This window comes from Schistocerca gregaria, chromosome 6 (genome assembly GCF_023897955.1).
Source record: "Schistocerca gregaria isolate iqSchGreg1 chromosome 6, iqSchGreg1.2, whole genome shotgun sequence".
NCBI lineage: Eukaryota > Metazoa > Arthropoda > Insecta > Orthoptera > Acrididae > Schistocerca > Schistocerca gregaria.
Genome location: NC_064925.1, coordinates 263,488,812 through 263,513,702, shown reverse-complemented (window position 1 = coordinate 263,513,702; position 24,891 = coordinate 263,488,812). Strand labels below are relative to the sequence as shown.

General features: G+C 38.8%; 1 protein-coding gene across 12 annotated transcripts in view; it reads left to right on the top strand.

The window, feature by feature from the left end:
- The first annotated feature begins 760 nt into the window (after positions 1-760).
- LOC126278038 (histone acetyltransferase KAT6A-like) overlaps positions 761-24,891 on the top strand; it is a 65,196-nt gene continuing 41,065 nt past the window's right edge. For 2 of the 12 annotated variants that reach the window (XM_049977793.1, XM_049977785.1), the window contains exons 1-5: positions 806-1,042; positions 1,736-1,773; positions 5,026-5,514; positions 6,140-6,702; positions 14,939-15,484. In XM_049977793.1, the coding sequence (XP_049833750.1) occupies positions 1,746-1,773; positions 5,026-5,514; positions 6,140-6,702; positions 14,939-15,484 (1,626 nt within the window). In that variant the 5' untranslated portion in view covers positions 806-1,042; positions 1,736-1,745. Of the gene's footprint in view, positions 1,202-1,250; positions 1,630-1,735; positions 1,774-5,025; positions 5,515-6,139; positions 6,703-14,920; positions 15,485-24,891 lie in introns of those variants that run through there. The other 10 variants (XM_049977789.1, XM_049977782.1, XM_049977792.1 and 7 more) reach the window with 6 other exon arrangements.

Genomic DNA, 24,891 nt, shown 5'->3' with positions numbered 1-24,891 from the left:
TGGAACGACCTCATGGAAAATCGTAAGGACATTTCATTCCATTTCGGTGACTCTTTTTGCGATGCTAGTAAACCTTGTAATACACAAATAAAGATAAGTTTGGTTCTGAATATTTATCTTGATGTCATTTATTTCTTCCGTAAAACGTGAGAACAATATCGGTCAGGAACAGTCGTCATAGTATGCACGCAGTATTTAGTTACCTAATCAAAACCTTGAATCATTTTATTTACAGTAATTGAATCAGGAGAGTCAGGGAGGATAACCTTTCGACGCCGTCGAAATCATTAGATACGGAATTCCAACTCGGCTTAAGCCAGAGTGGTAGAATAAGTCGGACACACCTCGTTAAGTCTGCCTTTCGACTGTGCAGATTTTGAAAAAATATAGAAAACTTAAATTAAAATGACTGAAATGTAATTTGAGAGCAGTCCTTGTCGTTATAGAAGTCTTAAACAGAACACCAACTCGTTCTTATAAATGGAACACATGCGTGTGCTGCTGTGCTTAATCAGCCGTATTATTTGCCATTTGGCAATGGGATATGAAGTTCGTTCCTCAGCTCACTTTTTCTGTCTTCCGATGTTCTCTTCGTTGTAGCTTATAGGAAAAACAACATGTGTGTTATGTAAACGCTCTTCCGTTTTTGTCGTCTGGAAATTATTCATGGCTAACTAACAGCTGTTTCCCTTGGTCTGTATACCCACGAGTGCATCTGGTGGGGGGAGTAGAGAACTGGCGCTCTGCTGCTGCTGTTGCCAAGTCTTCAACAAATCCTGCTTGGTTCGGGTTCGCTCGGCACATGGCGGCGTTCGGCTTCAGTCGGGTTCTGGCTACCGCTCCTACGGCTGTGTTTGGTGCGCCTGTGACGCCAATCTCGGCCTTACAGGCAGAGACCATTTTCACTTCCCCCTCTCCGTAGCCCATGCTGCAGCCGCATTTCACAGTACACCACGGTTCATGGGAGTACACACTCAGGAACAGGAGCGGATAAGTTCAGTGTATGTGGAAAGTGGTAGTGGGCGGTGACTCATCTGTCAAGGTACTTACTTAAGCACTCGTTAACAAACACTAATCCTGAAGCGGTGACGTAAGACTTACAGTGTTGTCAGTTCTTTAACTACGGTGCGAACGTTTTAGTACATATTACTACAAATTTATTTCTTGCGCTTCGATGTGGAAATGGTTTTGGTGTCACGTGGTAAGTTTTCCATATATTCATATTTCCCGCATTTTTTATTATTTTTTGTCATGTTAAAGCGTTCGTAGTTTGTTCATGAAGTTGTTCGACTGTCGGAAGATATACCATTGGCAACTTCCGATGTTAAGAATAGATAGCTATTCCATAGATTAACGCCATTGGAAGAATGTAACCACCATGTTTGTTACATCTTTATGATTGACGTGCGTAAGTTGAGGAACGATGTTTGGGCTTCTATAAGGAATTTGTTGACGTAAACAATTGGTAACTGATCCAGATGAGTGTTGACGGCCGCAGTGCCGAAGTGAACGTGATAGTTGTATACGTGTGTAACAGTGCTGCTTCAAATGCCGGCACAAGAGAAATGTAGGCAGTACTTCGATTTAGGAATAATGAAGATCATGTTTATACAGTCAAGATGGCAACGGGTGATTGTTTAATTAGCCTTCTTTTGAAATGTTTAGTGTGCTTTATTATACTTATCGAGTTGGTGAGTGTGCAATCATCTCTCTAATATATTTTTTACTGTTATAGGAGGCTTGCCATGAACATACCTGCAGCATCAAAAACTGGTGAGTAGTTTACGCTGAAGGTCGAGTGCAATAGTGATTAACGAGGTATCATCGTAGTTTATTTCTGGTTAAAAGCTTGTTTCGTTTTTTAATTCGAATTTTCCCGAACAGTCCAACGGAGATTCATTCATAGCTATAAACAGAATCAAACATTCAATGAAAATCACGAAGATTGCAGTACGCTACTTGGCATTATCAATAATTAATTTGTGGGGAAACAGAAGGAAAAATGTTTACGTAGAAGAATGACAATGGCTCGCGTCAACAGTGCATGGATGTAGCTTTGTTGGATTGATCATTTATGTTTACAATGTGTAAGGGTATTGTATTCAAATCATTATTTAAAAATAAATACTTAGCTGCTTTTTCAAGGATTAATATGTACACAGTGCGTAGTTTCATTGTGAAGATCAGTGAACATTTTCGTATGTGGCATGTACAGCGTTAACGTTGAGAAAGTCACACTTCGGGGGAAAACAACCTCTTGAAACAAAAAACGTTCACTTCTATAGATAGGTGACAATCTGAAACATTGGAGTATATGTGACAACAGACATATAAATCTGATAGTGTAGTTATATCTGCATGCAGTTAATTAAAACAATATGTTTACCGGTGAAGTAGTATTGCATGTCAGCAGTATTGCCCGCCCTTCGCTTGGTAAAAGAATCGTTGGTGAACTTAAAACAAGCTTGTAGTGTTAGTGCAGGCAAATTTTCAGCATGACTACAAAATTTTTCTTGATTATCATAGTCTTTTGATTGGTGGTCGCATGTTTTCACCTGAATTTTGGTTTCTCGAATCCAGTTTTCATTTTTCCTTTGCGAGTTATATGATGACAGCTATCCTTTTATTTCACATGGCATCTGTAATTGTTAGAAGAAGCGACTATAATTGTATTAATTGCAACCACATAAATGATTGTTGTAAGCTTGTAATAATTTTTTTCTGTCTGGGCATGACAGTGGCCACCCCCATTCCTTCCCCTTTTTCCCTCGGTTTATTTATTTATTTTCGTATTTGTGATTAGAAGTGGTGTAGTATTTATTTGCTGGCCGTGCTTTTACTTCTGTTTCATCAGTCACTAGAAATATAGTTTTCTTGTCTATTGTGTTGGAAATATTTGCTGGCTTCAGTTGTTGTAGGTCTAGTCAGTCATCATCAGTGGTAGTGTACGGTATCACACGTGGATGTGGCCTTGCTCCATTTCTGAGCAACACCATTAATATGAATTTCCTGCATTTTATCTGTATGCACTGTAAATGTTCATTGCATATTTTTTGACATATTTGGAAATGCCATTTTTAATTTTCTTATGATGATTTGAAAGTGAGCCTCAGCTCAACTGTCATCGAATGAATAAAAAGGAAACATTTGGTACTTGACTGGCTTTTCGTTCTACCATTAATATGTTTGAAGGATGCTGTTCTTTCATTTTATGCAAGTGTTTTTAAGCTGAGAGTAGCACTGTCACCATAAAATAATTATTGATGTTAGGTGTTGGTTGTTAGTGGTGAAGTGTTCAGGTGAAAAGCATTTGGCTTGATAATTTCAAAAATATGTTTATGTAGTATAGGCGGTAAGAGGAAACTGTTAACAGATAATGTAAAAAGTGTAAACCTTTGGCCGTGTGTAAAATAGTAAAATGAGAATATCATGTAGTGCTCCTTTTCAAATACTTAAAATGCTGAACCTGTATGGGCGAAATTACTAGGATTTGCTAGACTTAATGTGATGGTCACAAGCTGGTGCATTCAACAAGACTATAGCTAAATTTTTTCGTGACCTTATTTAGGATTGCTTGTATACCATTTGCCATAATTGATGTTCTCAGCACAATCGTAAACAGGAATAAATGTGAGAAATGCTTGGTGGGCATTGTGTAAAGACTGTAGCAGGTCTGGTACACAGTGCGCTAGTACAAAATCAGTATCATTCCCAGATACATTATGTGCAGGGTTCATTTGTTGGTACATTACAACCTGTAATGTTTTTGAAGCTAGCATTTGGTAACAGTGTGCCATAATTATTATTTCTTAAAACAGATGCGAAGAGACGGTTTGTTCTGTAGTGTTTCATAGTTATGGTTTTAGTTGAATTAGGTATTAGGTAACTAATGCAAATGCTTTGCTAATCATGGGTAGTGCTTCTGCACAGTCAAGAGAGTTATGCTAATTTGACAGTCTTCTGGAGAACCTGAAAGCTAAATCAAAAGCAGAGTTATGACAGAATGGCTGGAGATTATGACTGCAAATGAAACAGTTTTAAAAGAGTTAAAGACAATCAAAAATCATAACAGGCAGGGAAGTGCCTCACAAGAATTCACTACTGTTGAGCTTGACATTAGGTTGGGGTTGGGTTGTTTGGGGGAAGGAGACCAGACAGCGAGGTCATCGGTCTCATCAGGCTGGGGAAGGAAGTCGGCCATGCCCTTTCAGAGGAACCATTCCGGCATTTGCCTGGAGTGATTTAGGGAAATCACGGAATACCTAAATCAGGATGGCCGGCCGCGGGGTTGAACCGCCGTCCTCCCGAATGCGAGTTCAGTGTCTTAACCACTGCGCCACCTTGCTCAGTCTTTGACATTAGGCCTACATAAAATGTTATGTGGTATTTTGTGTGTGTGTGTGTGGGGGGGGAGGGGGGTCGTGCGTGTGTTCATGTGCGACACGTCTTTTATTTTGCAAGAAGGACTTTACTCGAAAACTTAATATTTTAGCAGTCTTTTTTTTTTTCGTTGTGCCTCTCTGCAATTCGCTTCTTCTAAGTGGTGAATAGGAACCTATCGTTTCCAAGTTATATAGTAAGATTTTGGTTGTCCTCATGAGTGGAAACATGCAGCTGCCTCAACTATAGGAAAGAATTCTCACAGTAATGGGGATTGAACTTCTTGCATTAATGGAGATTGAACTGAATACAAGCTCCATGTGTTGAACTGTATAGAATGCTGTTCTGGGTTTTATGTAAATAGGTTTTTATCTTTATGTAGTTCATGCTGTTTATGGTGGTGCATCAGTGCTGAAAAAACCAAAATAACTGTCAAAAAGTAATCAAACAGGTGACTGAGGTTGTTTACGTGCGTGCGCGCGCGCCCACACACACACACACACACACACACACACACACACACACACAAAATTTTTCTTTACACTTAAAATAACATAAAATGTAATATTTATTTTAATTATTATTACACATGTTCAGTATCTCATTCTCATTGATTATTAACAACAACAAAATAATTTTTTGCAGATGTTGCTGCTTCAGACCAGTTCACTGACAGTGGAGTAAGTGAGGGAGAAGAAACTGCAGAAGAACAGTGTGTTGGTCGTTTCTACTGCCGTGCATGTAATTATACGGACTTCAAGTCTCGCTACCAGTTTGAGCAGCATCTTTTAAGACATGTCAGTACGCCATCTATAGTGGTAGAGCGTCTGGGTCGCTCAGATTTTAGGAGAAGTGTTTCGAGGAAAGCAGTCACCACGCCACGTAAACCAGCTGCCGTAAAGAGCGTCAGCTCCTACATTGTTCCAAAGATCAAAAGCAAGAACTCTCCACTTAAACTTACTTTAAAGCTTTCTGCTGAATCTGGGAACAAGGAGCGTTCATTTGAAGTTGTCACCCCAAGGACAGTTCTCTTAGGTCCAGGTGAATGCTTTGCTTTAAACGGTGGTCCACTTGAGCGCATAAAGACGGAGCAGGAGCCTTCAAGCCAGGAAGTGGAGAAACATTCAGTGTCAGGTAAATATTGGTACTGGTATATCGTGAAATCTGTTTGTTGTTCATTCTCAGAACATAATTGTGAATTAAGGTTTGGGAAAGTTTCATGCAATTAATTGAAATAGTTTTTTGAAATATTGTATGATTACATTGGGGGAAGGGGCAAATAGCGAGGTCATCAGTCCCGTTGGATTAGGGAAGGGAAATGGCCATTCCCTTTTGAAGGAATCGCCCCGGTATTTGCCTGAAGCAATTCAGGGAGATCACAGAAAACTAAATCAGGATGGCAGGGCGTGGGTTTGAACCGTTATTCTTCCGATTGTGAATCCAGTGTGCTAACCGCTGTGCCACCTTGCTCAGTAATATAGTGTGGTTTTAGATAATGTAAGCCATTATATTTCTTGAAAGTTCTTCTGAGACTATGAGAAAGTGGTACGTGTAATTCTTTGTGTACTGGTTCAATAATTTTGTTTTCTGCTACCGACAAATGCATTGTTGAAAGTTTATCCTCTGCTCACATTGCCATATGAATATCATTATTAATGTAATTACAGTTTATATTATTACTGCTGTAGTATGAACAGAATACTGCTCGTGTACAATATTATTTTCCTTTATTTAGCTTATAATATTTGAACACCCACAGGTGTGGAGGGGCCAGGGGAAGACGTGCCTGCTCCTGAGCAAGGCTCAGGAGCTGAACAGGCACAAGAAGATCCACAACAGCCTCGCAGTGATACTGCGAGTCCTGAGGAGGGAGGGACAGCGCAGGACACATCCACACGGAACACTACCGAAGAGTCCAACGAGGCCGAAACTGACGATTTTGTACCACCAGAAGGATCATTTTCTCCTAATATGGTACAAGTAAATAATGGGGCACTGGCTGACCATTCACAGTCATGTTCTCCAGATTTTCCTAGTACCTCACCAAACTTACCAGATGGAGAGCAGCACCTTTCACAACATTGTGATGGTGACGCAACAAATAGTGGTGACAGCCATCGTGACACTGTTTCCGAAGAAAATTCGAACTGTAGAGAAGGCCCACCAAGCCTTGTTAATGAAGACAGTCACCATACCAATTCTAATTTTTCTTGGGCAGATGTGTCCTCCACTGGTATGGAAAGCCTCTCTTCGAATTCACAGCCACAGGAAGAGAGGGATCCACTTATGCTTCCGGAGCAAGGCCAGCAGGGAATGATGCAGGTAAATTACGAAATATTACATTTAGTTGTGTTTTTCTCTTTGTTATTGTGTGTCAGCATGTAATTTTAATCAAAAGTTTCTTCCAATCTCTTTTTTAAACTTTTGTTTTTGCTTGAATATGGATTTTTAGTTTATTTCTACATATTTATTGGCTGACAGTTGTAGTTTTTGAGCCACTTCTTGCTAAAGTAAAGCTGATAAATTGCACTCCTATACCGTGACCACATGGCTGTTGGTCAGAAAAAAAATCCTCTCTTTCACTTTACATTGTTTATTATGGCTTGCCAACCTTGAAATCTTTAAACTAGCTGAATTAATTTACTGTCATGTTGGCACTTCTGGTACTACAATATACTGTGGGGTAGCCTGTAAGGATTTGGTTTTGCCCCACTTTGCCTTCTTGTGCAGTGGAGCATCATTCTCAACCATGGCCCAATGTGTTGACTGTAATCTGCAATATCCTGCTGAAGTTCATCCCTTTGACTAATGGATTGGCTGTTTTACCATGTGGAAATAGCAGATAACTCGGTAATTTCATTTCTTGAAATCTCGGTATGTAGGAGGTTTGAAAACTCTTAGTTGGCAAGAGATTTTGTTTACAGAAGCTAAAAATTTCATATTGTTTTGTAGAAATGTAGCAAAAACTTGCTAGATTTGGACTACGAAGTATGATTGTAATACGTTACATTTCAACTGTTAATGTTATATAACATGAATACCTGCAAACCACTGTACATTGTATGGCAGAAGGTACTTCACTGGTATATAATTCAGTAAGAGGACAAATACCTGTTATTTGTTGTTGGTCTTTTGGTGAGGTGTGGTGTTGGAGCACTAGAATTACTGCACTCCTTTCCTTGAATACTGGTTCTTCACATCTACATGAAAGATCTCTCGGAGAACATTATCACCTTTCTTCCAAAGATTTTCATATGTTCTGTGAGTATTTGTGTCATGCTTAGTTGATAAGGAGGCAAAATGGTGCACTTGTACTTTATGACCAGCTGTGTTAGTCTTTTTATGTGGCTTTTGCAGATATGAGACAGCCCAGAATCCTTATAGCAAATCGGAATGTCTTTCCTCACTGTTGATTTAAAGCGTTGATCCCATTTTATAGGGCTTCATGTTAGTACTCAAATATATTTAGGTGAAATAACTAGCTCTAGAAACTTACTCTAATCTTCGTATTGGATGCTATTGGTTTCATTTTTTCTTCTTTTATGGGGTTTATCATGCTGCAGTAAAACACAGGTTTTGTGACCGTAGTTTGGTTTGCATGCAGAGCTGTTTATCCCTTTAAACTGGTGAACAAATTAGTTTGGAGGCCAGAGGAATTATTGCCTCCAATTTAAACATGTTGTATAAAGAGATGTGGTGATCAAACCATTACCTGCTGAAATAAGATTATGTACAACACCAAAGGGAAGGAATAAGTTGATGTATTCATCAAATGTAGGAAGTTTTCAAATTTTTGAATATTACATTGTTTCAAATCTAAATTTAATTCTTCTCAGGAAAGAAAAGAAGTTCAAGAAAAGTAACAAGCAGGCAGGTCAGTTACAAATAGTCGAGAAGTGCAATATTTCTACAGCCACTGATTCTGTATCATCTATTTCTAGAACTGTGTCCTCTTACTGGAACATCCCACAGGCACTTATGTACTTAATTTTCCCCCTAGCTACAGTGGTTTCTCTTAACTTGGGCTATGAGCATTCTGCTCCTTTTCCCATTTTTAATACCGTCTCCGTCTTACCCAAAAGAATGAACCTAGCTGTTGAAAGATATACTGGTCTTTTTCTTTTGTTGAATGTTCATCCATTTTGTCCACCCCTCACTCTTTCATCTTTTATCCTTCTCCCCTCCCCCCATTCCCCCTCAGTCACCTGAGTTTTATCATGTTTTTTGAACATTGAGGCAGTACTCTTACACCTGTCATGGTGTTTTTTGTTTTTTAAGAGTGTCATACTTTGTCATAGCGAATACTCATCACTGGTCTTCTAGATGAAAATTCAATGAACGAATGAACAGAATATCAGAGAGGGTACATGCCTGGGGCAGCCGGCAAATGTGGGAAGCTCCTTAAGAGTTCTTTGAATTGTAATTTCGACTGATAAGAGCTGACACTCCTACAAGAATTTTACTTTAGGCACTTACTGCAGAATAATACTACAGCAAATAAAATTTAAAGTGCAAAGAAAATGCGCCATTTACAACAACAAAACACTGTGTGCGCACCAGCGTCTGCTTACAGCAACTATGTCAAAGGCTTTAGGACGAAGACTGTGCAATACTTCATAAAAGGAACTGCTTTCAGTGAGCGTGTCATTACAACTATGTGAATTGGTCGTAGGGAAAATACTGCGAATGGTGGTGTGAGAAGCATTACTTCCTAAGTAAATTTACTTTTGCACAAGATTAATTATGTTGTGTGTAGGAATGTGCGATGAATTTTGTGAATCACAGTGTATTTGACTACAATGCAAAATTTAAGCCTTTGAGGACCACCCATGTAGAATAATTATGTTATGTGTTGGAACATGCAATGCATTTCTTAAATGAGTGTGTGTTTGACCCTCGTGCAAAATTTAGCACTCTGAGGACCAGCCACATAGAAAAATTTCAGGGCCAGAAGACCATACATTTATGTCATTATTTGTAATTCTACTGGCATATTTGTGTTCGATTCATCTTAAAGGCTAACACATGCAAGAAAGACCGATACTGTATGTGAAAACTTAGTTTCTCTTGTAGTTATACTGTACATAAATTAATTTAAACCATCAGCTTTCCCTGTTGTGTGATTGCACTACGTAACACAATGATGTTGCTGTGTCTGACTACATCACATGTCTTATGCTGTGAATAACAGCTGTTGGCTGGTGAGATCATGTGATGTGAGCTATGATTGGCTGACAAAAGCGCATGGCTATCTCAATTTCAGTGCTTTGAAAACTGACAAGCTGTGTTTGGTGGAACTTGTATTTGTACTTTTGTAATATGAAAATATGCAGTGTACATGTTGCTGCGCATCAAAGATCTTCCCAAAATGTGTTGTTTTATTTGTTGGCTTTTGTTCCTAAAGTGTCAGAAAGCTCTACACCGGTGTAGAAAACTATTACCAATTAAAAGATTCATAAGTTTTATAGATCAAGGGGAAAGTATATTGTCACATAACATGCAAAATCATATTTTCATGTGGGAAATTTTTTTTTTTATTCGTAAACTTGTTTTCCTTATCTGTGTATGCATCCTGTCAATTCATTTACGTTATTGACAATGCTTTTTGTTAATTTGTTTTAAAACATTCTGGGACAAATTTGGAGCAGAATCCTTTTATAAAAGATTATGAAGTAGATAACTCTCCACTATACATTACTAATTTTGTGTAACACAGAGTAGACGCGAGTTGTGTCACAGAACTGAAACAGTCACTTTCTAATGACAATAAACATACTACTTAATTTTGGGGATGTAAAAAAGTTCATCTTTACTGCAGTTAAACCACAGGCATTTGACAATTATTAACTGTGAGTCCATTTGATTTTCTTTATGTAAGGTAGGAAAGATTGGTTTTTACAATCTGTAAACAAATATTGACAATACTGCCACTGTCTTTGTAACTAGGAGTGAGGGACTCCGTATTTTTCATTTAACCTTATGTCTCTCTTTGAGGTAGGTCCAGTTTTCATAAGTATATAAATCGATAGCCAGGCATGAGTTAATGACAGGAGAGGGTCATAAAGTACACTGTTTACTTGCAGTAACATTTTCATGATTATGATGTTTATTTGTCTTCAAAGCATGTTTGAGGTCTCTTTCAAGATCATCAACATGATACGTCACTGGGCTTTTGCTCAGGGTTCAAAAATTGTCTTGATTTTGTTATAGTCTGCATTTTGTGCCAAAATTTACATAGTAAACCGTAGTGGTCTTCAAACCCGTCTTCGGGCTGTTGGCACTTTCTCTTAACTCAGTTACGTTTTCGGTGTGTGCAGCTGCTGCTCCTAGTCTACTATATGCTTGTATCAAAATTTGTGGAGCATTTTTGTGAACTGTATATTTGTGTAAGTTATTGTTAATGCACACCAAGAGCGTTTATCAAATAAAAATTAAAGTGCATTGAATACACTGAAGAGAATGGGTGGTGACTTCTATGGGGCACAGATTAGTAGGGACTGGAAAAAATTTGCATTTTGTGGTAAATGCGAAATAGATGTGAATTTTGCCTCAAAATACGAAAACATGAAATTACTTAATAAACACTACTTCATTGTGCATTGTATCTAGATGAACTATTTTATTATAGATAGTTTGAAATAGTCTTATTTTCTGCATATAAATATGGAAAATGTGAACAGTTATCTGTTACTGGTGTTGTAAACCATCTGGCAAAGACCAGTTTGAAAAAGTAATGTGAATAAAAACCTCTGTGCAAAATAAAAAGTATATGAACGTGGCGACATACCAATACGCTCAATGATCTGATGCCATGCCACTTCCGAGCAAGTGCTTGAATGGTCTCTTTAAGATGCCGCATAGTGCGTAATAATCAGGTGTGGGATGTAGAATTTTATAACAAAGAAATGTGCATGTTTGTTAAATAAAGCTCAAAAGCTGGTATAATGTGGACACTTTTAACATGGAAGATTGGGTGACTGAGGTTTTTAACTGTAGTTTTGTCAAATACTGCTAGAGGTCTGTCCTGTACCTGTTCCCAGTTGCTTAGTGTCATGCATTGCTCATTGTTCTATTTTCTTATTTTGAAATACGTGAAGCTACTAAACCGGGTCCATCACGGATTTAATTATGACCCTTACAACACCGTAAGAGATTGGTGATCAGTGTAACAGCATCTCAGTTCTGCTGTAGGCTGCCATCCCCTGAGGTGGCGCTTGTTTCCACTCACCACTCCTCTCACCTCTGGCGGTCAGAATTCTACTTTGTTCACACTCGGGGCCACCTGCTGCTATATCGATTGGAAAGCAAAATCTGTAACATTTTTGACTACACTGAAATTCTTCCCCTATCGTTAAAATAGTTACCGTATGTTCAGTTCTACTTCTACGCTGAATGACCATGAGAGGTTGAAATTAATAGTCCGCAGATTTTGAAATCATCAAATTGGGCAAGAAAAGACAAACAATGTCCATAAACACCCTAAATCGGAGACGCATCTAGCTAAATGGTGGGAAAATGTTGCATTTCAACAGAACAGTTATTTTTAAAGCTTCAGAGCAACCAGTTGAAGAAACCTAAGGCCGTTCCGGAAAAGAAAAAGGTTAGTTTTTTTTCTTTAAAAGCAAACATTTGAATCAATAAGTTCCCAGCAATCTCAACAAACTTAGGCTTTGTTTGCCTCCGTGTATGCAGCATAATAACCTGTTAAATATACGTGTCTAATCATTTACAGACAAAAAAATGTGAATTATATAATAGGTGTGAAATTAGCAACAAAAAAAGGTGAATTTTGCCAAAAATAGATGCTACATTTTTTAGTCCCATGAGTGAGGATGTCAGTAGTGAGAATAGTGGGTAGTTTGTCTTCATGGATCAAAACACTCATATTGCTCATTCACACGTACATTTAACACGGTATCATGCTGCATACATGTAGGCAAACAAAGCTTAAGTTTGTTGAAATTGCTGGGAACTTTTGGATTCAAATGTTTGCATAACTCACTATCAAATTTCTCGTTTGTGTAAACATGAAGTTGTTGAAAATTTGAGGAGACTGAATATTTAAATCCGTGGCATTGTGTGTTTGCCTAGAATAGCAAGTTCTTGAAAGCCTGAAAACATTGAAAATCCACTACCAGTGGACAAGCATTGCTGATAAGCACATTTACAGTCTCAGTGAAGGCAGACAATTTTTAACTTTTTGTAAAATTTGTTTGTTTTTTTTGCCAGAATAAGTTATGGGCACTGTGTCCATTTCATTATTCACTGAAGAACTGGAATGAAGGCCTTCAATTTAAGGAACTGCACTCAGCAATGTTCACCAGTAAAGGGGAAAAATCCTTGAATCATACCACCACCTGTTATGTATGTCAGTCAGTTAACATAAAATTTTTTGCCTGTAGAGCAGTGTCTTACAAATCACTGTCACTGGATGAATAAAACTGACTTTACCGCCACAGTTGAGTTTTCCAAAACATCAAGTTTTATTCCCACCGTTGTACATGGCCTATCTGGAATAAAGGTTGTTGGTTGCAATTTTAAGACAGTGGCCTGTGCTGTCAACAGAAGCTCCAGCACAGTTTCTAGCATCTTCCATGGCACTGTTGTAGATACACAGAAATGTTTCAACACAGAGTGTAGTTAGACACAGAGAGAATAAATTGTTGCCACACCTATACATAAAGATAACAAAATCTTGGAAAAATTCAGATCTATTCAAAAACAGTTCTTTCTCAGGGCTGCACAGATTATTTTCATACATAAATTGGAGTTACTTTCACTTCAATTGACTGGCGGTCTGTTTGTAAGCATAATTACAGCTTTCTTGGTTTGGTCAACATTGTTCAGCAAATGTGTATCAATATAAGTTTATAGCACATACAGTTTGGCTTAATTCGTGCACTAAATTGTCGTCTGTACTTGAGCCCACGAATGCATGAATCCCCAAATTATTTTCTAGCTCCATGTTCCACTCCATACTCCAATGAGCAGTCCTGCTTCCAACATTCTATACGCACTACCTTTTTGAGGCAACTGTGACTGCTTGCCGCTAAAGAAACAAATGCAACCCTATCGATGGACTGCCGATACATACAATATGCAATGTATGTAGTGACAGTTATTTTAGCGTGTGATGCTGTTCTGCATCTGGAAAATTTTATGTTAAATGGGTTCGACTCCACTTGACCGCCATCCTTAGAGACCAGACCTGTTTGTACTGTGATGTTAACCTTTTTTTATCACTTCTGGAATTAAACAGAGCTTTATGGAAAACTTGCGTGCAACGGTCAGTGACACACATTATAGCTTTCTACAGTATGATGTGCAGCTGTAAAAGAAAAAGTTGTCACAACCAGGATACCTATAGTCAGTTTCATTTTGACACACTTCCCCTTTGGCACACGCCTAGCAAACACAAGTATTTGATCTGGTTTTTGACTTCATTGCTATAGTCGGGGATGCAGCAAGTATTGATTGGGCAAGCAGTGTTCCAAATGTTTGGACACTATACATTAATATCAAAGTTTTCTGTGGGTGGCTAAAGCTAAATGACTATCTGTACGGAATCCAGAATTAGTCCCAGCTTGTTTGAATTTGTGGCGGTTCAAATGTTCTGAAACTAGTTTTCACCCAACCTTCTTGATTTGAGTAGTGTGTGAAGCTTCTAGCTGCAGTCCTGATTGTTTACCAGTTGTGTTTATGCCAGTCTTGTCTTTTGCTTGCAGTTGTAATTGTCATTTGGATGATTAGATTTACTGGTAGCTATTCAACAGGATATTGTCATAACTAAAGCTGTCATTAACCTGAAGGTTGGCTTGAGCACCACACTGCTTGTTAGGCGTGGTCCTTTTGGAGGTGGTGTGCCATTACCTTACTCCAACCTTTGACCTAACTTAAGTAGCCAGTAGGAGAACTTACAGTTAAATGTAGGTTCCAAACCACGACAAAACATATAATTTTTCAAGTCAGTTAACATTTCCAGGGGTGAAAGACATTAAAGATGTACAAATCGTAGGACCGATTGAAATTGAACGTAATGCTTTTAGATCCTTGGTCCTTTCCCTACCACCGATCCATATACTTGTAGTGTCATGCAAACAACATGCCATGGCCTCGGATTTTTTTTGGGATGTGACCTCATTAAATTTATATGAAAATGAGCTCACCTTAAATCAGTAGCTGTGTTATGGGAAATTGAAAAGTGTTAATGTTATAAAACTGGGGTTATACTGTACTTTTAATTATGTTCTGTTTTTGAAAACACATAGTGATGTTTTGTGATCATATCACTCTTGTGTATTTTTGTTTATTTGTTTTGTGTTTGACATTTATTAGCTTCATTGCAACAACAGATTCAATTTTTTAAATCAGTACTGAGGTTTTGCTAGTTTTATGTTTATGGTTACAACTTTACTTTGCAATTTGCTTCATTATTTTCTTCTGCATGGCACTCAGTGACATACGTGACTGTGGTTATGCCTATTTCAATTCAGTTTACTTTATTATTTTACTAATAGCACCTGCACAAAACGTTTCACAGCTGCAACCATACCTGCAGGGTGACGAGAATGCTGGATCCATCCTGGGCCTGGGTGGTCCCCCTCCCGATGCGGTGGGAGTCCCACCTGGAGGTGACAGCTCCGATCCCTTGCTGCGAGGCTTCTTGTGTGAGCAGCCACCGGCAGAAAAAACTGCAGTTCCCGTGGCTGTTTCGGAAGCAGGGAGTATGGAAAGTCTCGGTCTGGGGTCAGAATACATCTCGCTGGAACGCCTCGGGGACGGAAGTAGTCAGGTGTCTTCTGGCTCATTTTACTGTGATGTCTGTGGAGAGCGTGCACCCGATCACTCTGCCTTGGAAGATCACCGAACCCGAGCATGTCACTACAAGTGCACGCACTCTGATTGTGGGGGTATGGTGCTAGCAACGGCAGATGAACTCCTGGCACATCAGAATGCCTGCCACGGGGGTCCTCCGCCTCCACCTCCGCCACCACAGTACATTCATGCTGTGCCAGTGGAGCAGCTCTCCCAGCCAGTTCAGCGTCTTCCTGCACCTGTCTCCATGTCTCAGCCACCGCAGCTTCTGCCTGCTTCACAACAACAGGTATCAGGCTCTGTACATTTATGATACAATGGTATATGTGTAACAACATTATGGGCTGTGATAACTTTATTCTGATGTTAATGATAACTGTTCATCAGTTATGTCCTCTCAAATTGCAAATCTGCAGAAATGCATTGCAATGTTAAAGAATTTCAAGAAATTTTTACCTTCATTTAATTAGTGGGAAGCACCTGCAAAGTGCGAAAAGACTTGTGGAATTTATAGTACTGATTGTCCTGACAAGATCTCGCCAGTTCAGTGTTGGTAGAATCGTCTGCTTACAGTGTCTGTAGAGTAGCACATTGTAGTCTTAGGTTTCGCTCAACAGATGAAGTATAAATATGCAGTTGGATTAATCAGTAACACACAGCAAAAAATTTTAATAGTTTTGTCAAAGTAAGTTACACAAATCTTTCTGAGAATTCAACAGGTGAACAAAGTAATGCATCTGTCCCTTAGAATAAAGTAGCACATCTTTCCTGTAATGCTGCAGCTTTCATATAATTTGTTCAAAGATAATGTTTCAGTTCAGAGTGGACATCAGAACTGAAATATTGATCGATCAGAATTGGTCAGTTTGAGCAAACAGATGAATGTCCCATAATAATGGGTCTTGAATGAATGAATAATGAAGATTAAAAACTGTAATCATCATACTTTACTTTTGACAGCCATTGTTGGACGTAGGCTGCTTCCAGACTTCATGCATTATGTTCTTCTGCCACACCAGCACGATAGTGGTGTGCACATAAGAATGTGGGAGATGGGATGGTGTGCAGTGGTAGGGGGGGAGTGTACCAGATAACCCTCCAGCCAGTAGCATAATTTTGAAGCATGTGATTCATGGTGTATGGTGAAGGTAATTATTCACAGTAGTGTTCACTTTGGGTGGTATAAAACAAACACACAAGAAATATTAGTGGCAACAATAGTTTTCCAAACGTATATATTGTTCTCGGGAAAGTCATTAGCAGAAACAATGGCCCAATGTGGCGCTTATCCAGTAGCAGAAACAATGACCCAATGTAGCGCTTATCCCAGTGTTGTCAGTTAAGAGATTATTGTTGTTGTTGTCGTCGTTGTTATCATCAGTCCAGAGACTGGTTTGATGCAGCTCTCTATGCTATTTTATCCTATCTAATCTTCAGCATTCCTGTACCACCACATTTTGAAAGCTTCTATTCTCTTCTTATTTATTTATCGTCCATGTTTCACTTCCATACATGGCTACACTCCATAAAAATACGAGGGTAATTCCAAAAGTAAGGCCTCCAATTTTTTTATAAGTACATAGACCTGTTTTTTTTTTTTTTCTACAATGGTTTACATCAGTTTACAGCTTGACCATTAAGCTATTTTGCAACATAGTCACCATTTCTGTCGTTACATTTTTGTAGATGCTGTGGCAGTTTTTGTATGCCCATGTCGTACCAGCTCGCTGCCATGTTATTCAGAAAGTTATAAACCTCTTCTTTCTTTCACCTCGTCATCGGAGCTGAATTGCTTTCTAGTCAGATGTTCTTTTAACTTAGGGAACAGGTGATAGTCACTGGGCACCAAGTCAGGACTATCGGGTGGGTGGGTAGTGGGTGATTATGTTCCACTGAAACTGTTGCAGAAGAGCAGCAGTTTGCCAAGCGATTTGTGGGCAAGCGTTGTCATGAAGAATGTCTACGCCCTTGCTCAACGTTCCTCTTCTCCCGTTCTGAATTGCCCATTTGAGCTTTTTCAGAGTCTCACAGTACCTGTCATTTTAATTGTGGTCCCAGTGGGCATAAAGTTGACCAACAATACCCCTTTCCAATCCCAAAAAGTGGTTGTCATGACTTTACCGGCAGACTGTGTTTGTTTGATTTTCCGCAGCTTTGGTGAAGAAGGATGCCGCCACTGTTGTGATTGTTGCTTGGTTTCAGATGTAAAGTAGTACGCCCAGGTTTCGTCATCCGTGACAATTGAGTCCAGAAAATTGTCCTGTTCTGCTGCAAGGCAGTGAAGAAATGCACAGGAAACATCAACTCGTTGCCGCTTGTGGTCTTCAGTCAGCATCCGTGGCACCCATCTTGCGCACACGTTCTGCTAGTTCAATGTTTCCGTAAAAATTCCGTGAGCGGTGCTTCGGGAAACCTAAGGAACCAACGTGCAGAGATCATCCAGGGTGGTCCGCCGATCTTCACGCATGCTTTGCTCAGCCTTCAACACTGTCTCCTAGAAATTGACATTCTTCCGCTCCTTTGTACGCCGTGATTTTCGGTCCGACCAGCTGCAAACTCTCTACACCACTTAGGAACAGTTTTGACATCTATGCATGAATCACCATACATTTCCGTCAATTGGCGATGGATTTCAGTCGGCGCAGTTCCCTTTGTGCTCAAGCTACCAAGCCAAGACAACGTGTCACACAGCGCGTGAAGCACTTTTCATAACAGTGTGACCAAATGCCACAGAGTTCTGGACTTAACCGAAAAATAGGAGACCTCGTACTTTTAGAAAAGACTACCTGACACTTAATGTATACTCAGTGTTAACAAACTGTCTTCTTCAGAATGCTTTCCTTGCCATTGTCAGTTTACATTTTATATCCTCTACTTCAACCATCATCAGTTGTTTTGCTCCCCTAACAGCAAAACTCATAAACTCATTTACTACTTTCAGTGTCTCATTTCCTAATCTAATTCCCTCAACATCACCTGATTTAATTTGACTTCATTCCACGATCCTCGGTTTGCTTTTGTTGATGTTCATCCTATAGCTTCCTTTCAAGACACTGTCCATTCTTTTCAAATGCTCTTCCAGGTCCTTTTCTGACTCCGACAGAATTACAATTTCATCAGCAAACCTCAAAATTATTTCTTCTCCATATATTTTAATTCCTACACCAGATTTTTCTTTTGTTTCCTTTACTGCTTGCTCAGTATACAAATTGAATAACATTGCGGATAGGCTTCAAACCTGTCACATTCCCTTCCCAACCACTGTGTCCCTTTCATGCCCCTCAACTTTTATAACTGCCCTCTGGTTTCCGTACAAATTGTAAATAACCTTTCACTCTCTGTATTTTACCCCTGCCACCTTCAGAATTTGAAGGAGAATATTCCATTCAACATTGTCAAAAGCTTTCTCTAAGTCTGCAAATGCTAAAAAGGTAGGTTTGCCTCTTTGTAAACTACTTTTTGTCTTTCTTTAATTTATCTTATAAGATAATTTATTTGTTGGGTCAGTATTGGCTCACATGTTCCAACATTTCTACATAATCAAAACTGATCTTCCACAAGGTCGCCTTCTACAAGTTTTTCCATTTCAGTTAGTATTTCACAGCTGCGACTTATTAAACTGATAATTTGGTAATTTTCACCCCGTCAACACCTTCTTTCTTTGGGATTGGAATTATATTCTTCTTGAAGTCTGAGGGTATTTCACCTGTCTCATACGTCTTGCTCACCAGATGGCAGAATTTTGTCATGACTGGCTCTCCCAAGGCTATCAATAGTTCTAATGGAATGTTGTCTACTCCTGGGGTTTTGTTTGCTACTTTCAGTGCTCTGTCAAATTTTATGTGCAGTATCATATTTCCTGTTATGTCTTCAGTCACATCCAACAGAACACAGCATGTTGTTATCAATGGAGAGACGTCTACAGACGTTAAAGTAACCTCTGGCATGCCACAGGGGAGTGTTATGGGACCATTGCTTTTCACAATAGATATATAAATGACCTAGTAGATAGTGTTGGAAGTTCCGTGCGGCTTTTCGCGGATGATGCTGTAGTATACAGAGAAGTTGCAGCATTAGAAAATTGTAGCGAATTGCAGGAAGATCTGCAGCAGATAGGCACTTGGTGCAGGGAGTGGCAACTGACCCTTAACATAAACAAATGTAATGTATTGCGAATACATAGAAAAAAGGATCCTTTATTGTATGATTATATGATAGCGGAACAAACACTGGTAGCAGTTACTTCTGTAAAATATCTGGGAGTATGCGTACAGAACGATTTGAAGTGGAATGATCATATAAAATTAATTGTTGGTAAGGCGGGTACAAGGTTGAGATTCATTGGACAGTCCTTAGAAAATGTAGTCCATCAACAAAGGAGGTGGCTTACAAAACACTCGTTCGACCTATACTTGAGTATTGCTCATCAGTGTGGGATTCGTACCAGGTCGGGTTGACAGAGGAGATAGAGAAGATCCAAAGAAGAGGGGCGCATTTCGTCACAGGGTTATTTGGTAACCGTGATAGCATTACAGAGATGTTTAGCAAACTCAAGTGGCAGGCTCTACAAGAGAGGAGCTCTGCGTCGCGGTGTAGCTTGCTGTCCAGATTTCGAGAGGGTGCGTTTCTGGATGAGGTATTGAATATATTGCTTCCTCCTACTTATACCTCCCGAGGAGAACACGAATGTAAAATTAGAGAGATTGGAGTGTCCACGGAGGCTGTCCGACAGTCATTCTTCCCGCGAACCATACTTGACTGGAATAGGAAAGGGAGGTAATGACAGTGGCACGTAAAGTGCCCTCCGCTACACACCGTTGGGTGGCTTGCGGAGTATAAATGTAGATGTAGATCCTCTTGCATTTCCATGATATTGCCCTCAAGTATGTCACCCTTGTATAGACCCTGTGTATACTCCTTCACCTTTCTGCTTTCTCTTCTTTGCTTAGAACTGGGTTTCCATCTGAGCTCTTCTTATTCATACATGTGGTTATCTTTTCTCGAAAGGTCTCTTTAATTTTCCTGCAGGCAGTATCTATCTTACCACTAGTGATATATGCCTCTACATCCTTAAATTTGTCCTCTAGCCATCCCTGCTGAGCCATTTTGCACTGCCTGTTGATCTCAGTTTTGAGACGTTTGTATTCCTTCTTGCTTGCATCATTTACTGCATTTTTATATTTTCTCCTTTCATCTATTAAAGTCAATCTCTTCTGTTACCCAAAGATTTTTACTAGCGCTCATCTTTTTACCTACTTGGTCCTCTGCTGCCTTCGCTATTTCATCTCTCAAAGCTACACGTTCTTCTTCTACTGTATTTCTTTCCCTTGTTCTTGTCAATCGTTCCATAATGCTCGTCCTGAAACCTTCTACAACCTCTGATTCTTTCAGTTTATCCAGTTCCCATCTCCTTAAATTTCCACCTTTTTGCCGTTTCTTCAGTCTTAGTCTACAGTTCATAACCAATAAATTGTGGTCAGAGTCCACATCTGCTCCTGGAAATGTCTCACAGTTAAAAACCTGATTCCTAAATTTCTGTCTTACCACTATATAATGTGTCTGGAACCTTCCAGTGTCCCCAGCCCACTTCCATGTATACAGCCTTCTTTCATGATTCTTAAACCAAGTGTTAGTTATGATTGATTTTATTCTTTATGCGAATCAAGTACAAAGTAAGTGGAAGTTCTGAAAAATGTTGGTAGGTGCCGCCACAACTAACTTCTGCCGTCGAATATATGTAGTGCTACACAGGCATGCTTTGAAGGCACAAAGTTAAATACTGGCGCCAAAACCTCTACGTCAGTAAACAAAATTAAACACAAAAAAAAGGTGGAAGTCGAGCTTTTTTCTCCGCCTCGAGTTTCGACCACTGGATTTCCATACATTATCCAACGAAGTAAATACAAATACCGTATTGTTCATATTCGAATGTCGCAGCATTTCAATGTACTATGAAAATCCGACTAGCAAGACTGTTCGGGATGTTTATCAATATGGCCATCTCGACGTTCTGAATTTTTTCCTACCTGTGAGAAGAGATGGTTGCTAATACGAATTTTATGAATTGTGATTCACATGCAGTATTATCTTCACCATAAGAATAATACGAATATAAACATTTTGCCATGTATTCTTTCGTGTTTGCTGCTATCTCATTTAAATCCTGTCTGCCTAATAAACTACGAAACTAGAGTGAGACAACAGCAAACGCGGAAGAATATACATATCATGTCATGTTTATATTCATATTATTCTTATGCCTAATAGTGATACAGTCAGAAATGAAGCATGGCAATTGACTAGATTTTTAAATCCAAGATTACTCTAATTTCTGCGCATAATGTAACATACTACAGAGGCGTCTACAAAGATTTTCAAACAGAAAATTTTTCGCTAAACTCTCTCTCAGAACATCTTCTATCATATGCAAACGCGATTTCTCGATCGCCGCATTTAATGTCTTAAAGTGCGGAAAGTTGTATGCCTGTGTTTAAAACCTTCACCATTCAAAGGATTGAGAAGTTTTACAGCTCCGATGGAAAGTATGTTGCCAGTTAACTTGGAAAAAAGTAGTTTCACCAGGGTTATAATGTACTTCCACTCGAGAAAAAGTGTGTTTATAACCAGGATAGGTGGGAAAAGTCCGGATTCCCCCTCCCTTGTTACTGTATACAACCAGTAAGAATGAATGGGTGCAGACACAGAGTGTATGGTGACAGAACACAATATTCTGTTGCAGGGCACACTCTACAATATGATAGTCATGAACTCTGTTCCTGTTTCACCAAACATCCCATCTACAGTCTCTGTACTGCTACCGTCATAACTGGTGGGAACTGGCTTTGCAATATGTACTCGGTTCCCACCACATTCCTGTCCTGAACTTGCATTAATTTCTCTTGTCTCAGCATTCCTTTTCACAATTATTCCTTTTTCTCACTCCTTTATATATATTTATTGATGTTTTTAGTGTTTATTATCTGAACTTTGTCTCTACCCCCCCCCCCCCCCCCCCCTTCGCCCAGCCCCTTGTTGTCTATATATATAAATTGCACTTTGCTTTGTGCTGTTATTGACTGCTCACAATGTTTTTTTCCGTAATTTCCGTCTTGCTTATTATGCTACCTTCCATCTTTCAGTTCTTAAGTTTTCAAATTTTGTGTGGTATTTGTACCAATAGCAAGTCTTTCCATCTTATACTGTCCAGTAAGTCTCCACGACTCCCAGGATTCTATGAGACTTTCCCCATATCTCTTCCTATTTTGTAAAGTTCGTGAACTCTTCACCTTCATCCTTCTTCCTCTTCATTTGAACCTTCTGCCAGAGGGTGGAACCACTGGCTCGAAAAGCTCACACTTTTCCACAAAGTTTGTGTATCATACAGTATGCTGAAGTACTCTGCCATAGCTCAGAGATGGAATTGTTGGTCATCAGAACTGCCTGCCCATTCAGAATGTGAAAAATTATCATTATTGTTGCAGTCATCTTCAGAGTATTTCCATTGCCTGTAGAAACTGTTAGTCTGTACAATCTCTTACGTACATGCCAAACACTTTCCTATCACTTGTCCTCAAAAACTTCTCCTTGACAGGTAACACACACTCCAGTGTTATTTAACAGTAAGAGATATACTTAATAGAACAAGTGTCATGTTTGTCATGGACTCAAAATGTATGACAGTTAATTTCAGTGTGGCAGAAACAGTACCATCATTGGAACCAATTGCTGAGTGTTATTAATTGGTCCATCATTGTGCATCTACTTAGATTGAAGCATTTTGTGGTATAATGTTTGCCTGCAAATGTTTTGTGCTGTCTCTCTGGATTGTGTACTAGATTATTAAACACTTTTATCATTTTTTTGGCTACAACCATCATTTCAGAGAGCCGACGAATACGTATCAGCATTGTTTCTGACTTTCTCAGTACTATCACTTGTTTCCATACCTGATCAAGCTACTTTATTACAGCACATTGAAGATTTTTCACTTTGATGACTAAGTGCTTTGTATCTTCGCACTTCACTTTGCCAGGATACTTTCAGAAAAGGTATGACAGACAGTGCTGCTCATTTCTGAAAACAGCAAGTAGATCGTACAATAATAGCTGAACTGACAGATCATTTATTGGCTTTAATTAGTTTTAGAAGTATTGCATTTTAGAAAGTTCGTGGATTTTTCATTATTAACACCATAGCATGACAATGACATATTTGTCTTGTTTATTGTCTCTTATAATTCAGATGTGCATGCGTGGCTGACATTTACTTAGTCATTTTTCTTTCTTCAGTTCTTTCAAGTACTTTTCAGTATGGTCATAATTTTGTGTACATTTGTTATACTATTGTGTGCCGACAAATCATTCAACAGTGTTTTAAGTAAAAACATCAAAGAGCCATTTTCAGTTGCAGCTTCCTGTAAGTAGTAGCACATTTCTCTGCTGTGAGGTTCATAACATTGTCGCATTTTATTTGGAGCTTTTGGTAGTGTAATTGTAAAGTGCATATCATGTCAGTGTGAGGAGTGACATTGTCATTTGGTTTCAGTTTGGTTAAGTCCCATAGTGCTTAGAGACTTTTGAACCATTTTTGTTTCAATTTGTTTCTTTCTCATATTTGCTTCCTCCACCATTCTTGTTTATCCTTGGTATATCATTCCTAGAATGCTTATAGGAATGAATTCCCATTATGTAAATAATAAATCGGTATTGATTGTTTTGTTGTCACACTTGCCATTCTCTCATACATGCTATTCTAATTGCAGCTCATTAGCTTAATAATAATCATGTTTGTTATGGAACACATCTTGTTGCATCCTGTATTTACTCAAATTGTGCAGTTTTAGGTAGCTAGTAATAACTGTTAATAAATGCTTATTCTGATAATGAAAAATAAACATTTGAAAAAATGTGTACAGTATTTTTAACTGCTTGTCATGATCATATTAGACACACATATAAGTTTTCTTTTTGAAGTATTCTTACTGTGTTAAAAACTTGAAAATATGGAGTATACAATTTTCCTTGGGGTTCCTACACACTTAATCATATGTTTCATAGAGAAAGTTTTAGCAATTATTACATGATATAATAAACGTAATAATTTACAATTTTTGTCAGCTGTTATTGTACATTATGTCCTCCCACCATACAGTGTACCTTTTTTTCATTTGGCTGCTTTCTGGGATTTTCCGCCCGCAGTTTCATGTTTGTCAGTTTCACTTCATTGTCCATTTCTGGAGTAGATGTTCAAAAGCTTGTGGGTATAGATGAATTTATTTCACAATAAAACAACTAGTAGTCACTAGTTTCCTGCAGTGAGTAGTTTTGAAATTGCATGTATCTATCTCTGTGTGAAAATATTCTGGAAGTTTATGTTTGTAGGAAAGTATTTCTGATTGTGCAGTTCTGGAAACTTTCCAGTTATCATTTGAAATGAAAAGTTAATGTGTGCACAAGCTTAAAAATAAGCCTGTGCCTGAAATCTAGCTGAGGCGCTGAAGTTTTCGAAAAATGCTAAGAATTGTGCATATTGCACCTACTTAACTGCTAGAACACATGGAAAATGACTTCGTGGATGCTATGTACAATATTTTGAAGCTAAATTATTGAGAAATATGGGTAAATACAAAATTTAAAACTACATCCATGCTGCTAATGCATTGAAAGTAAGCTATTACATTTCATTTTGAGTACTGTA